General features: G+C 35.1%; 1 protein-coding gene across 1 annotated transcript; it reads right to left on the bottom strand.

Moving 5' to 3' along the window:
- Positions 1 to 11,273: 11,273 nt before the first annotated feature.
- Positions 11,274 to 16,572, bottom strand: sdf4 (stromal cell derived factor 4). The gene is made up of 7 exons (XM_051096932.1): positions 16,238 to 16,572; positions 15,605 to 15,952; positions 14,935 to 15,071; positions 13,349 to 13,462; positions 13,102 to 13,260; positions 12,840 to 13,015; positions 11,274 to 12,759 (listed from the first exon to the last, which is right to left on the bottom strand). Exons 2-7 carry the CDS (start codon positions 15,910 to 15,912, stop codon positions 12,583 to 12,585), a joined length of 1,071 nt encoding a protein of 356 aa, XP_050952889.1. The 5' UTR covers positions 15,913 to 15,952; positions 16,238 to 16,572; the 3' UTR covers positions 11,274 to 12,582.
- Between the last annotated feature and the right edge of the window lie 449 nt (positions 16,573 to 17,021).

The following is a 17,021-nucleotide window of genomic DNA, read 5'->3' as shown; positions in this document are numbered from 1 at the left end:
CAATCAAGTTATTAAATGATTATGCAATGTTGCTTATGAATATATGATGAGTGCTAAATGCTGTGTTTTAATTCCTCAAATTAATGCACGTGTAATGTTAATTCCAGCATGAGAGATTATGGCGTATACCATCACTAAAATTGATTAATTAATTATAGGTTATTAAACTAACATAATTAACAACAAACAAAACAAACCATGTTACCACTAAGAACTTGTTTGTTTTGATAACAATATTGCATGCCATGACATGAAACATAGTTGGATAGTAACAGCATCATTGTGAAACTGCAGTGGTCAGCTGTGTAAAAAATATATATATATGTATGTACATCATTCTTTGAAATGTGAAAGCTTAATTGTCCTGTATAATGCCTTGCATAACCCAGTTAGGTGTTCATTTAATGACTGAATGATTTAATTATTGTACAATAGCATCCAATTTGTTTGCAAACAGAAAAGCTGTGCCCCTTCATTCTGTTTTTCTACATTCTGTTTCTATCTTTTTTTCTCTTAGTCATAGGAAAAAGGTAGAGTGTGGTAAATGTAAGTGATAAAAGAGCAACAGGCGTTTTTATGAGTCTAAGTACTGCCCAGAATTCCTATGTTGGAAATCTATTCCTGACTATTCCCAAATGGGACCAATTCTATACCACAAAACCAAGACATAAACAAGAATGGTACCACTGTTTACATTCCTAGTTTAAGAAATGTGGAAGTTGTGCAGATGTCAGATATGTGACTAAAATAAGTGTAAGCCGGAGAGCTCCAAAACATGTTCTGCTTTTTTTTTTTTTAGGCATGAAAGCGGTAGGCATGAAATCACAATTCTGTTTACAATGCATTATAATATCAAACCACAATATTTTAAACAAATAGATGATAAAACATTAAAATATGCTTTTATGGTATGAAACCAGCTTCATCAACAGCAACATAATTAGCTTTTTTTGTAACTACAGTTTCACAGTCCATTGTGACTGAAAGCTCCCTCTTAACTAACTATAAACTATGACTTCTGCCTCAATAAAATCCTAATTTGCTGGTTATTAACAGTTAGAAAGGTAGGTTTAGGTATAGGGTACGATTAAGGGATCTATATGGTCATGCAGAATGAGGTATTAATATGTGCTTCATTAGTAAACAGCCAATATCCTAGTAATACGCATGTTAATGAGAAACTAGTTAATAGTAAGAATTGGCCGCTAAACTAAAGTGTGACCAAAGCTTTTGTTGCAGAAACTTTAACGCCTCTTCCTTGCTGTATACAGTGGCCTTTGTTTGTCCGGTTGATTAAACATTCCATAGAGGTCAAAAATGAGAGATAAAAAGTCATATTTAACGAAGGTTTATCTTGATTTAACACCAGTCAAGCTGAGAATGATTTAATATTGAAATAATAAATACAACAAAGAAGCTTGTGAGAAAATGATTACAGTTACTCATATATGGTGATAGTAAGCATAGAAAGCATTAATGGAGGGTTTTCACAATTAAATTCTTATGATTAATTTTTTTTTTGTCCTTTTATGTCATTATTTTTCACAAGAGAAAGGCTTCAACTTGACGTTTTCATTACTCATTTCATTTCTTCTCATTTAAATTTACAACAATTTGTAAAGAGGAAATGTATGTACGACTCTTACAAAACCAACACTGGGCTCTTAAAGGAGTAGTTCACCCAAAAATGAAAGTTTACTGAAAATGTGCTCACCCTCAGACCATCCAAGATGTAGATGAGTTTGTTTCTTTTTCTGAACAGATTTGGTGAAATTCTGCATGACTTGCTCGATAATGAATCCTCTGCCCTCTGCGGTGAATGGGTGCCATCGGCATGAGGAAATGATGAGAGAATCAGAAGAGAAATATGCACAGATCAAGCAGTGTTTACTTGTGAAAACAGTCAAAACAGTTTAAACAAATAGGTTGGTGGATTTTGATGTGAGAGGACTACAGGGGATAGACTTTTTTGTGGGTTGTAAACTCATATTTGGGTTAAAGTTAAAAGGTATTGATTATTATTGTGAATTATTTTGTGTGATGTTTTAAATCAGCTGTTTGGACTCATTCTGATGGCATCCATTTACTGTAGATTATTCATTGGTAAGCAAGTGATGTAATGCTGAATTTTCTCCAGATCTGTTCAGATGAAGCAACAGACTCATCATTATCTTGGATGACCTGATGGTGAGTACATTTTAAGTAAATTGAATTTTTGGGGGTGAGCTATTACTTTAACAACTTGTTCTTCTCAAATATATTTTTGAGCCAGGTGGATCCCTTTTGTAAATCTGTAGGTAACATCGTGGAGTTGTATCTGCCTCCAGAAAGTTCATTAAACCAAAAAGGTAATCCTAGAAGCTGCCCTAACCCAAAAGGGCAACCTAATTGCTGTGTTTTTATAAGGTTACAATTCTGGATTGGTGCCTTGAACTAAGACGGAGCGAAATTAGAACCTGTTCCCTAACACTCAAGCATCTGTGGTATACATTTCAAGACAAGCAAACAAAAAAACAGTCAAGCTGATTAACATACTGATCAGATGAATTCAGTTTATTATAAATATAAAAGTTTGGGTTTGTTTTTGAAAAACAAGTCATGCTCATAAAGACTGCATATATTTAATCTAAAATACAGTAAAAAAAAAGTAATATTGTAAAATATTACTATTAAGTAAAATAAAGTGTATTAAGTATATTATTAATAATTTAAAGTTAACTGTTGATAATCTTAATATATTTTAAGTCTAATTTATTCCTGATGATGAAGCTAAATTTTCAGCATCATTACTCCAGTCTTCAGTGTCACATGATCCTTCAGAAATCATTCTAATTTGCTGATTTGATCTCAAGAAACATTTCTTATTATTATACATGCTGAAAAAAGGTGTGATACACTACCAGTAAAAAGTTTGGGTAAGTGTAATAATAATAATAATAATAATAATTTTATTCAGCAAGGACATATTAAATTGATCAAAAGTGACATTGAAGACATCTACCTTAATCATCAATGCGGAAAAAAAGTCTTTGGGCGAGATGTCTGGTTTATTTGCTGCTATCTACCTTTTTCCGAACGCGGAAGTCTTGCCGGACTGGAGTGGAGCTTTACATTTCCAGTCTCTGGTGTTTCTAGTCAAATTAACATAGGCCCTGTCCAAAATAGAACACTTCATGTGCACTTGCAGTCTTACGGACTTACATGCCCATTTTTTTCCACAAGTTGATATGATTCTTTAGGGTCGTAATGAAAAGTCTGTAATATACTTTGGTTAAAAATTCTCAATGGTAGTGTAAAACAACACCCTTTTTACCTTGTCAAAATCAGCTCTGCAAAGATCACCCTATTCTGGTCGAGGCTGCTTTAAATGCAAATGAGCTCTGCTAACCCCGCCCCTCTCTTCTCTCTGTGGAGTGACGAGCCTGTTTACTTTAGCCGTGTTTAACCGCTAAACTTGATTCATAAAAAAACCCTTATACTCACTTCTGCTGTAAGTGAAGCTGGATCACGAATGATTCGCACATCAGAGATGGATATATGTAGATTGGGAGGCACATTCCCTTCACAAACAAACATAATCCACTGCATCTTCAGCAGCTCAGATGTCGAGAATAAATGATGACCACTACGTTCATTATTACATCCAGCAACACAACACCTCAATCGCTCAATTCTTGTCTAACTTAAATCCCTGATCCGGCATCAAAACAATATAGGTGGGACTGTTGCAGCTGATCTGAGGTAAAACGCTCATGTCAATCAACTATCATGGGAGCAGCCTCTGTCGGTGTGACGCCACAATGACAGGCATCTGAGAATGGCTCGATTTGAAAAAGAGGATATTATTTTTACAGATTCATTAAAAACCACTGCATGGATTTTTATCACTATAGGGTAGATTTGTACATACACTGCCAACACATTAATGTTCAAACAACATGTAAAAGTGAACTTAGCATCCAATGACCCCTTTAAGTCCAAGAGACCGTAGGGTATCCCGTTCATCATTTTAGCGTTGAGAAGGGTGCTCGTGAGCACCCCCTTGGCGGCCATTACGCAGCCTCGATACAAACGTCTGCCAAGCCCACACTGGTGCGAGCTCCAAGCAGACTTCTACCTGACAGTCGAAGCATCATTATGTCACGAAAGTGCGGACTCGGAGCAAGACCGCAAGGGTTTAGGGTGCCATTTCGGACAGGGCCATATTTTCCATCGTCGCTGATAGCCTTGTGCTATAGGCGTCCCGAGTGCAAATCCCAGCTACAGGACCTTTCCCGATTCTGCCCTCTTCTCTTGCTCCCACCTCACTTCCTGTCAGCTATGATCTGTTCTATCATAGTAGAGGCCAAAAATAAATCTTTAAAAATAAAAACATATTTTCCAAGCCGATAATATAACATTAAACCTGTGCACATTTATATATGTAGTTATATAAAAAAAAAAGCTTCAATTAAGTCAATCTTTTTTACCCCATTTTAACATGGATTTCTATGGGGACCGGAACACGAAAGCACCCAAATGAAAGTTGGAATCCTTCATGACGCCACTCATCGGAGGGTTTGCTCTTACGCCACGATTTGGTCAGTTACCCGGATATGCGGCCATATTGGCGAAACTTCGATGTAAACAACAGCGTGGATTGCACGGTTAGTGTACTACTGAATACATAGTTCTGCTAATTTATGCTGTCTAAACCACAGAAAAAGCATGTGGAAGTTGCTATATAGAGAAGGACTTAGTAAGCAGGAAAGAGTGTATTATTTTGACAAACCAAAATTAATAGATTAAATATATGTACGAGCAGTATTAATTAAGATATTAGCCTAATATTTCACATACCTGACCAGAAATGATAAGAACAAACACGAATGTTGTCAAGATTCTTGCCTTGGAAATCCTGGTTTAGTTTGGACAACCACAAACAATTGTTCCTCAGACAGTTTTTTGCACTTGATTTGTTATAACTTTTGGCAGTCTATAGTACTCCAAATGTTTTTCCCGGTCCGACTGATTAGTGCAGCCCAAAACATGATAATAATTGACCAATTTCAGCAACAACAATCAGCAAAATATGCAAGTTTTTGTTCAGTTCAGTGGCATTGTTTATATTCAGTATCACCAATATGGCCGATCGATGATACAACGTGAAAACACTCTGTAGAGAAATAATGAGAAGAATAACAACATGCAGTAAACAGTAAAATTGTCTGTGATACAAACCAGTGTGTTCATAATTAAGATAATACATTTAAATAGTACGGTAAGACACACCAATCTGCAATATCAAGCAGCAAAACAAGCTGTTTTGTACAGCTAAAAATAGCTGGACTCAGAGACTGGAAGCCAGATCCATAAAATTAACTTATAGCAAAAATAAGGTGGATAATGTTACAAAATATTTTTATTAAGGGCTGTTTGCTTTCTAATTTACAGAGAATCCTGAAAAAAATATATCATGTTTTTCACAAAAATATTAGATAGAAAAAATTTAACATTGATAATAATAAAAACAGTTAATCATTGAGCACCAGTAATTATTAATAATAACTGAGCACTAAACCAGCATATTAGAATGATTTCTGAAAGATCATGTGACACTAAAAACTGGAGTAATGGAGTAATTTAGCTTTATCAGGAATAAATATCATTTTTAATTTATTTAAAATGGTAATTATAGTTCACAATATTACTGTTTTTACTGTATTTTTAACTAAATAAATGCTGCCTTGATGAACATAAGACACCTTTTTTAATTATTTAAAACATTTGAAGGGCAGTACATTTATTAAACTGCAATAATAACTGCTAGTACTAATAAAATAATAATGATAGAAAATAAAATTTGATATTTAATTTGTTTTAGCATAATAATATAACATTAACTAATAATAATAGGTAAATATAATGACGCTTGTCTTGCATTAAAATATAATTATAAATCAAATATTTTTTAAAAAGATGCACGTAAAACTGCCGTCGTATTGCAACATATACACAACATATGCTCTTTGAGTGTTGAAATCCTGAGATATCTTCAGGATTCATCGAGTCTCTTTGTACATATCAATAATCAGTGAACAGGATATAAGCTACTTAATCCTGCCTTGAGCCCCCCACCCTCAGTGACTTACGGTCCGTGCACTCAATGACCTGAACACATATGCTCAACGAGAGCTGTGCCCAGATTGACCAAATCTGAGGTTTCTGTAAGGCTCAGACTCAAGTCTGGAGCCATGTGATTTGCAGGAAGGGGAAGGAGACCCCCTCCCACAATCACTCTCTCTCTCCCCCCCACCAAACCTGCCCCTGAGTGGCCCCTGCCAGGCTCTGTTTCCAGGAAAGGGGCCTAGTGGACAGGCGCAGGGGCCTGCGTCAGGGAGAGCCTGGCTCATTGAGAAAAACAAAAACAGAGAGGGGAGGTGGGAAGACTCTCCCTCCTTACATAACAGTCTCTAGCAGTGAAAAAAAAAAAAGCCTCTCTCTCTACCACCACCGTACTTGAAACCCGTCTGTCTGCTCTTTATACAATGCCACACCCTATAGTAGAGCTCTGCTAGAACTTCGGCATTTGGGACGGCTTTATGTATTGGACAGAAAAGAGACTCTAGCTTCTTTTAATAATTTAAAGATTTCCAGCTGAATGCTTGTGACGTTCATTAAATGCACAGAGCGTGGAAGTGACACGCATGTGTCAAGCTTGCAAAAGTCTTTGCTGCTGTGCATGAATTTTTAGATGACAACAAATAATAGCTGGAGGAAAACTGGATTTTGCAATGCATATGTGTAAAGAACACGTAGAAATATTTATTAGGGTCTTAGAGTTCAGAGGCACATATGATGCTCATACCAACAGTCTATGATTTTTGACGCTTTACTGCCTCCTTGTGGTTATACTGAAAATAGTAGACTATTTATTGTGTAAAAATGTACAAATTAGTTCTACAAGCAGTTTCATGTGCTTTCAGTATTATATTTGTGCCCCTGGACCACAAAAGCAGTCATAATGGTCCGTTTTTTTTAAATTGATATTTATACATCATCTGAAAGCTGAATAAATAAGCTTGTTAGGATAGGACAATATTTGGCCGAGATACAACTATTTGAAAATGTGAAATTTGAGGGTGCAAAAAAATCAAAATATTGAGAAAATCGCCTTTAAAGTTGTCCTAATTAAATTCTTAGCTGTGCATATTACTAATCAATAATTTTGTTTTAATATATTTACGGTTGCAAAATATTTACAAAATATCTTCATGGAACATGATCTTTACTTAACATCATAATGATTTTTGGCATGAAAAAAATATGACTGTTTTTGTGGTCCAGGTTAACATTTAGTCATTTAAAAGGTGCTTTAATTCAAAACATTTTGCAAATGAGGAACATAGCAAACAATTTATCATAACAGCCAGTGATATTCACAGCAATGCCAAGTGAAAGTTAAAACAGTGCAGAAGAGAAATGCAAAGGTTATAAGAATTCAGAAGCATTTAGAAGTATATTTAATGTATTAATCAACAGTTAAATCAACTCTTACATTTTTGATCATCTCTGTTTGAACACATTGTGATCTGCTTTGCAAGTTCCCAAACAGGAACTGAACCAGACAAAAATGTCAACAACAAGAACTATACAACAAGTAAAGAAAATAGTCACTGTCAAATTAATTTCATATAATGATGGGTGATGTAGATTCTGATATTCATGTTTATAAATCATTCTAATATGCTGATTTGGTGCTCAGTTATTTTTATGGCTCTTATTATTATAAGTTTTGGAAATTGTTTTTCCTCCTTAATATTTCTGAGGAAACTTTTTTTAGGAGTCTTTGATGAATAGGATGTTCAAAAGAACAGCGTTTATTTGAAATCGAAATCTTTTGTAACATAAGTGTTTACTGTCACTTATGACTAATGTGTAATGCATCCTTGCTGAATAAAAGTTTTATTTCTTACTACAGATGTTTTCAGCATTGAGCAAATCAGCATATTAGAATGATTGATGATGATCAGTGACACTGAATGCTGAAAATTAAGCTTTAGCATCAAACTGCATTTTACAAATCTAAAAATTTGTTTTTAAAATTGTAATAATATTTCATAATATTACTGTTTAATATTACTGAAAGAGACTTCATGCAAAACATGTTTAATTAGTTCAGACTTTGGACAGGTATTGTAAAATATGCAAATATTTATTCTATTATGCAACATTTGTACTATATACCAAAAAGAGCACTTGACAACACTTCCTTGCTGAAAAGACCAGTTGAATTTCCATGCTGATCTAGTTTGTGGTAGACTAACATATTGTTCTGCTTCTGATGATTTTGGCTGAGGAAGGAACTAAGCTATGTTAAAAAAACCTGGTAGGGTTAAAATACTTAAATCATGAACTCTTTAAAAATGTGTTTAAAAAGGGAAATTAAGTAACAAAACAAAGTAACAGAAATATATTTGTGTGAAAGTAAATATTTACTTACAAACTTAACCCAGTGGTATTTTTGTATATATAAGAAATATCCCCTTTTTCAAATCAAGCCATTTTTAGCTTCTTGTCGGTATGACGTCACACCGACAGACGGTGCTCCCATGATTGTTGATTAATATGACCATCCTACCTTAGACCCACCTTGAGTGCGACTCCGACTGCCATTGGGTCTACTCCCAGTGCAGGGGAAGACAAGAATGTCTCTGATTGAGTGATTAAGGTGTTGCTTTCGTTGCTTTCGTTTTAGACGGAAATGCGCCCGGCTATATACATAAATGCGTATATGTTCACGCGAATCATTCGTGATGCAGCTTCACCTACAGCAGAAGTGACTATAAGGGTTTTTATGCATCTTTGTAAATCGCCTTTCTTAAAAGAGAAGTCCATTTCCAGAACAAGAATTTACAGATAATGTAATCACCCCCTTGTCATCCAAGATGTTCATGTCTTTCTTTCTTCATGTTTTTTTGAGGAGAACATTTCAGGATTTTTCTCCATATAATGGACTGATATGCACTGTAAAAAACAATTTGTTGAGTCAGCTTAAAATAATTTGTAACCTGGCTGCCTTAAAATTTTAAGTTCAGTCAACTCAAAAAAAGTTTATTTAGCTTGAAATGTTAAATTATACTAAGTGACAACTTCGATATTTGAGTTGAATCAACTTAAGATTTTAAGGCAGCTGGGTTACTTACCCATCTGTTAAGTTTAGCAAACACAAATATCTAAGTTGTTACTTAGTACAATTTAACATTTCAAGTTGACTAAACTTATTTTAGTTGACTGGACTTAAAATTTTAAGGCAGCAGGGTAACAAATTATTTTAAGCTGACTCAACAAATTGTGTTTTTTATTTTTTACAGTGTAACAAATTATTTTAAGCTGACTCAACAAATTGTGTTTTTTATTTTTTACAGTATGGTGCCCCGAGTTTGAACTTCCAAAATGCAGTTTAAATGCAGCTTCAAACGATCCCAAATGCAGTTTCAAACGACCCCAGCTGAGGAAGAAGGGTCTTATTTAGCAAAACGATCTGTTATTTTCATTAAAATAATACAACTGATATACTTTTTAATGTCAAACGCTCGTCTTGTCTTACTCTACCTGAACTCTGTGTATTCTAACTCAAGAAAGTTAGGGTTTGTCGAAAATCGTCCTATATCGCTGTTTTACCTTTTTTGTTAAGGGTGTTTGATCTTCTTTGGATGTTCACTTTGCGAAGACTGGGTCGGTACTTCTACAGCTATGTAGAATGATTCTGAAATGATATTTGAAGTTGAGGGAGAAAATACAATCTGAGTTTTTCAACACACCCAGAATACACAGAGTTCAGGCAGAGCAAGACAAGACGCGCGTTTGAGATTAATTTTTTTTTTTAATATGAAAATAACCAATCGTTTCGCTAGATAAGACCCTACTTCCTTGGATGGGATTATTTACAACTGCATTTGGGATCATTTGAAGCCGCATTTAAACTGCATTTTGGAATTTCAAACACGCGGCACCCATCATTATATGGAGAAAAATATGAAATGAAATGTTTTCTTCAAAAAACACAATTTCTTTATACCTGAAGAAAGAAAGACATGAACATCTTGGATGACAAGGGGGTGAGTACATTATCTATAAATTGTTGTTCTGGAAGTGGACTTCTCCTTTAATAATGTGCTAGTTAACAAGTTTCCTGGCTAAACTGGTTAATGTAAACAGACCGGCTGGTCACCCTACAGAAGAGAGGGGCGGGGTGAGCAGAGCTCATTAGCATTTAAAGGAACATGCAATAGAAGGGCTGGCTCTGAACAGGGCTAATTTTGACAAGGTAAAAAGGGTGTTTTTACACTACTGCTGACAAATTCCAGTCGAAGTATGTTATAGACTTCTCATTAAGACCCTAAAGAATCATATCCGATGACCCCTTTAAAAGTAAATTTTATTTAAAATTAACAGATGAAATCATGTCTCCCCTAGTGAAAAATAAATATACTATAATGTATTAATAAATTAACTTTAAATAAATTTATTAATGTATTAATAAATTAACTATAATGTATTAATAAATATACTATAATATATACATTTATTTCATGCTAAGCATACTACAATATATAATTTTTTTATTTTTAACTAGGGTCTTTACAAGGAGTGTAAAAAGTGAATGTTCATAGTTTAATTAAACTAAGTATAATTCCCTAAAGTGTGATTTTGCTGTTTGTTTATCAAGACAGATGAAAATATGAGGATAGCTTTACATTATAATCCACCAGTCAATGACCAATGTGTAACAGGAATGTCTAAACAAACTGTTAAGGTGTAAAAAAATATATTTGTACCCCAGAAACTGAGAAAAAATACAAATCAGTTAAAGAAGTTTAATATTGCATTGAAACACAAGCTTATGTTGGGCTAAAAATTATTGGCATTTTTTTTAAACAGTTAGGAACATCACAGTAATTCTTAACATACAAATTATATAGAGAGTATTTACTCTAAAATTGTTATTTTTATTAAGCAGATCTCTAGCAATTAGACCTAAGATTCTAAGGATGCATAATAACATGCACATAGTTGTGTAGCTTTCATTTATTTTTATAACAATAATAAAAAAAACCTCTAGAATCTGGAACATGTTTCAAATGTGAAGAAAGACTGTTTATGTAATTTGAAAGGTAATGTAATTTCATGCTTTGATTATAAATATTATAAATGCAGAATAACATTATCATATATTATAATGTAACATATTATTTGATTATAACATATCAGCGCATTTAAAAGTTATGACATTCAGCACTCAGTTTTTTTTTATTTTTTACTTTAAGCAATTGCTTTAATTTCCACAGGATGAATGCAATATATGATCAGTCAATGAACAAGAATAATTGAACACATTAGCAGCTCATATTTTAACATCCATTAAACACACAACAGAAACAAAACAAATTAATCCAAAAAGCCAGAGTTATAATTCTTATAACAAAAATAAATTTTAAATCTTAAAGTATTACCAAAGCATGCTGAAAAATGTTTACCACCAACTGTATACACACACAGTCGATAGAACACATAAGCCTAATTTCCTGAGGCAAATGTGTATTTTAATAAAACTTTATTCTCAAATCCAGAAAATACATGTAATGGTCCTTCCATTTTTCATAGCAATTTAAAAAGGAAAAATTATAGATCCTAATGATATAATTCCTCTCAAAACATTTCTCTTATGTTTAAATCTCTTTGAATGACTTTTTACAATACACATATCAATGGAGAAACATCAACGTCATCACGGAATATGCTCTATTATTCTGACTAACATTTGACTGGAGACTGCTGAGGTAACGCTGAACTGAATTCTTAAAAGTAATAAAATAAAAATATGCAGGCTCCATATACAATTATGACTAATGGGGTTCTTAAAAACGCTTCAGTGTGCAAATAGGTCACATCTGGACGGATGAACTCTCAATATGATTCTTAATTTCTTGACTTTTTTTGCATTTAATGATGAGATCTTAAATAGAAGTGCTATATATAGGACTGTATGTTACATTTTTCACAAAATTACCACCCTAAATCATTTCGCTGGCTCGTCATCTTTGGAAATAACCCATCTGAGGAAGCTAAAACCCTGTCAAAAACAACCCACCCAAAATGTGAACGCATTTATATATTATGGCACTCCAAACAACTACATTATTTACATGAATCTATTTAGTTTTTCATATAAATTCCACCTTCACGTGGAACATAGTCTTTCCCCTCACCAATTCCTCATATACAGACATTTCTCTTAATTATCAACACACAGAAACGTGTTGAAAGTGACAAAGTGTTCAAAATTATTTATATTATGGAACTTATGGGGCTCTATTGGAAATCACATCTATGACATTATGAAGGCAAAGTCCTAATAATGTGTCATATCTGCGCACTGCAACATCAGAGAAGATTTTGTGGCTTGCAGATTTGTACTTTTACAAACATGTCTGAATGCACTTGTTGATTCCAGTCTGGGAAGCAAGCAAAGATCATCCTTGCGACACTTTAGGGATATATACATGCTTTTGTTATTCATAAAGACCTGAGGAGATCGTCTTAGAACTCCTCATGTACGTTACGGGCATAGTCCATGAGTTTGCTGCCAGTGAAGTACTCGCTGTATTTAAGGATCTCCTCTAGTTCCAGGTTGTGGTTTTGGTTCTCATCCGCCACAGCAATCATCTGCTTGGCTTCATTCAAGGCGTTGTACTCATTCATAGGGTCCATGTATTCCTGCAGGACAGATATACATTAAAATGAGATTCTATAAAAGTGTTCTTATCCTTAAACAGCGGAGATAAAAGAGGACCAACCTCCAGCTCTTCCATGGTTACAATCGTATCATGGTTAGCGTCAATGACTTCTTCAAACTCCTTCTTCCTTTCACGAACCCAGTCGTCATCGATGTCTTGGGCTTGCTGATTCTCCACAGTTCCCATAGGGAGGGAGATAAATTCAGCTAGAGTCAACTTTCCATCTCCATCTTGATCTGTTTAGGAAACATATAGGGTTTGTTTACCAATAAGAAAGGGTGCTGGCATTCCTTGGGTATGAATTTCAGATTCATACGCTTACCAAGATCTCGGACGATCTCCTTGACCATGTATCTCAGCATGCCTCTGCTGTGCTCCGGGTGCAGGAACGAGAGGAACTCCTCTTCATTCAGCAGCTGGTCAGCTGGAGGGTTGTCTGCCTGGAACCAGCGATCCTTCAAGCTTTCCAGAACCTCCTGAGCTGTAGTGAGGCCATATTTCATTACAAATGGCTTCGTTATGAGTACTAGACCATATCAGCCCAATGCATCTTCTAAATTACAACTTACTTTCTTCATCCACTTTTAGTTCTTCATTGTTTTTTATCTTCTCAGCTACTTCTTTTTCATTGAAACCTTTGCTGGCCAAAAACTTCACACGGTATTCATCCCAAGTTACATGTCCTGAGAGAGCACAATTTGAGAAGATTCGGTTGAAATTGGCAGTCAAGACCATTGTTAAGTGTTATGAAATCATCATGCCAGATGTCAAAAACAATAAACATCTTATTTTTTTGCTCTTGTAAAACACAGGAAAAGTTTATAACTACAAATCATGGTTAAACTTACCAGAAATGTGATACAACTGCAAACAGTCAAAAGTTTACATACACCTTGCAGAATCTGCAAAATGTTAATTATTTTACCAAAATAAGAGGGGTCATACAAAATACATGACCTGCATAAGATATTTCACATAAAAGACGTTTACATATAGTCCACAAGAATAAATAATAGTTGAATTTATAAAAACGACCCTATTCTACAGTTTACATATGCTTAATTCTTAATACTGTGTTGTTACCTGAATGATCCACAGTTGTGTTTTTTGTTTGTTTGTTTAGTGATAGTTGTTCATGAGTCTCTTGTTTGTCCTGAAGAGTTAAACTGTTCTTCAGAAAAATCTTTCAGGTATTTAAGCAAAATACCACAAATTATTGGGTTTTGCAGCATTTTTGTGTATTTGAACCCTTTCCAACAATGACTGTAAGATTTTTAGGTCCTTTTTTTCACACTGAGGACAACTGAGAGACTCATATGCAACTATTACAGAAGGTTCAAACACTCACTGATGATTCAGAGGGAAAAACAATGTATTAAGAGCAAAGGTGTAAACTTTTGGACAGAATGAACGTGTACATTTTTCTTATTTTGCTTAAATATGGCATTTTTTTATTTATTTAGTACTGTCCTTGAGAAGCTAAAGAAGATACATACACGTTTCCTAAAAGATAAAATAAGTTAAATTTACACTAATCTTCAAATTCAAAACGTTTTCATCCCCTTAATGCATTGTGTTTCCTTCTGGAGCATCAGTGAGTATTTGAACCTTCTGTAATAGTTGCATATGGGTCCCTCAGTTGTCCTCGGTGTGAAAAGATGGATCTCAAAATCATATAGTCATTGCTGGAAAGGGTTCAAATACACAACAATACTGAAAAAACAAAGAATTTTTGGGACCTGAAGACATTTTCTGAAAGAACAGCAGGCAGTTTAAATGTTCAGGACAAACAAGGACTCATGAACAACTATCACTAAACAAAACAAAACAAACAAACAAAAACACAACTGTGGATCATTCAGGTAACAACACAATGTTAAGAAGCAAGTGTATGTAAACTTTTGAACAGGGTCATTTTTTGATAAATTCAACTATTATTTTCTCTTGTGGACCATATGTAAATATCTTTTGTATCTTATTCAGGTCAGTACTAAATAAAAAACAACATGCATTTTGTATGATCCCTCTTATTTTAGCAAAATAATTAACATTTTGCAGATTCTGCAAGGTGTATGTAAACTTTGGACTTCAACTGCATCTCTACTTGACATATAATTTTATTATGGCATGGGTCTAAATAACACCATCCTCTTACCATCCCCATCAGGGTCCACGGCACGAAAACTGAGCTTGTTTTCTTTAACAGCCTCCTGGAAATGTTCTTCTGTCTTCTCCATGATCCAGCGCTGCATTTCTTTAGCACTTACACTCCTGTCTTTATTAATATCCACCCTAGAATCAGAGAGTAAAAGGTTTGATGCAATGTTAGGCATGATTACACAATTAAAAATTGTGCAATTTTTTCAAGATATTTTTAGCTTCAACACTTTAAAGTAATAAGACAATTGGTGAAGTCAGCATGAATTGCAAATTCACCCTGTTTTCTAAATCTTATTGTGAAAGATTCATCCATGTATGTGTTTAATTATGTTTTTATTTTACCTTGCTATTTATTTAAAATATCGTAACTCGATCTTCTGATGAAGATACCAGACTTCTCCAATCATTTATCTTAAACGCTGTTCCAATAATAATCTGCCTCTCTCCAATCAGTAACTGGTAGATAGAACAAAGACCCGCCTTACACTTATCTATCTATCTTACATTCTATCTGCATTACTCAGATGTGTCACAATACAGAAAAAAGATCACTACTTCTGTTTCGCCACAACTTGCTTGATGTTTATGGGGTTAAACTATGCCTTTACAATGCCACCCAAGCACGTCGTGGGAAAATGGCATTGTTTCCACAGCTGTACACATACTTGGTGAAGATTTCAATAAGTTTCTTCCTGTTCCTCCTGGGCTCTGAGTCCTCCTCAAACTCCTCCATCTCCTTCCCCAGAAACACCTCCTGATGAAAGTCTTTATTGAGGTGGCCATCCATTTCCATCTTCACACCGTTCAGATGGTCAGGTGGAAGGATCTCATTGTCCTCCTTGCTGTTGGGGTGTTTGTCTTTTAACGCAGATATATTTGCTGGCCTGGCCTGAACATTCAAAGCCAGCATCACAAATACTGCCAAAGTTGAGGCGCACAGGCGGCCAAGCTGAGATCTTCTCCAGCTAGACATGGTTTTACTGCTTAAACCTCACAAACAGATGTAGGAAACACTGTGAAAAGAAAAACAAAATCACATTAGAACAAAAACACAAGCAGACTTCAACATATTCAAATTTGCTGCTGAAAAATAATATATACGTTGTTATTAATTATTAAGTCAGACTTAGCAGTTTTCTGGTTTTAGGGAAACCAGGTTTCAAGTGAGATCAAATATAAAGACTTCTTTAGGTCGTGATGAACTGACAGAATTAATACAATTATTGAGCGCTCAATATGAATCAGCACGTTTGACAACAACCAAGCCTGTAAACGGAAATAAGTAACAGTTTACTTACATGTACGTTTGAACGGTCCTCTCCAAAAATAAAATATCAAATGAATAAACAGGAGCAAGTGGCCTGCTGTATTAAAAGCACCGAGAGGTACTGTTTATGTGCAGCTCATCGCGCAGTTCCTGTACACGTTGCCACTCGAGACCAAAAGCTGCTCAACGGAGCGATTTATGGCCCTGAACGTGACGTCCTCCCTTTCTGGACTCAGATATCACACAAACACATACAAGACAGACCCATAAACCGCAGGAGTTCACACGAGCTGACACCAGAAAGGCGTTCAGGAAAGAAACATTGCTACGTTGTCAGAATCGCGTCTTCTTCTTGAGGAACGTGAGGTGAGGGATAACGCGGATAACGCACATATCGCCATCTACTGTACAAGCAGACCAATGCCTATGAGATGTACAGTGATACAAATGTCTGTTTATTTTTCATATCAGTTTTTCTCTGACCACCTGTACTTGAAAGCCTTAATTATTTAGATTTTGAGGAATAGCATTAGCTTCTAAAAACTAAAATCAAAATAAATCAGCTCTGTGTTCCTATCTCTCAGTGGATTACCAGCTTTCTGACACATAGGCAACAGCTAGTGAGAATAGGGACATTAATGTCAAGAAGCCGCACCATGAACATCGGCGGCCCTCAGGGATGTGTTCTCTCCCCACTGCTCTTCTCCCTGTATACTAACGACTGCACCTCCAAAGACCCCTCTGTCAAGCTCCTGAAGTTTGCAGACGACACCATTCTCATCTGCCTGACTCAGGAGGGTGAAGAGTCTGTTTAC

The sequence above is a fragment of the Labeo rohita genome, chromosome 23 (genome assembly GCF_022985175.1).
Source record: "Labeo rohita strain BAU-BD-2019 chromosome 23, IGBB_LRoh.1.0, whole genome shotgun sequence".
In the NCBI taxonomy this organism is placed as follows: Eukaryota; Metazoa; Chordata; class Actinopteri; order Cypriniformes; family Cyprinidae; genus Labeo; species Labeo rohita.
This window is presented reverse-complemented; position numbering and strand designations above follow the sequence as displayed.

What these genes read in the sequence shown, in the direction of transcription:
- sdf4 (XM_051096932.1), bottom strand. Translation starts at nt 15,912, where the DNA reads ATGTCTAGCTGGAGAAGATCTCAGCTTGGCCGCCTGTGCGCCTCAACT. An exon ending in ACTAAAAGTGGATGAAGAAA is followed by an intron (nt 13,261 to 13,348) that starts GTAAGTTGTAAT and finishes GCCTCACTACAG; the next exon opens with CTCAGGAGGTTCTGGAAAGC. An exon ending in TAACCATGGAAGAGCTGGAG is followed by an intron (nt 12,760 to 12,839) that starts GTTGGTCCTCTT and finishes TCTGTCCTGCAG; the next exon opens with GAATACATGGACCCTATGAA.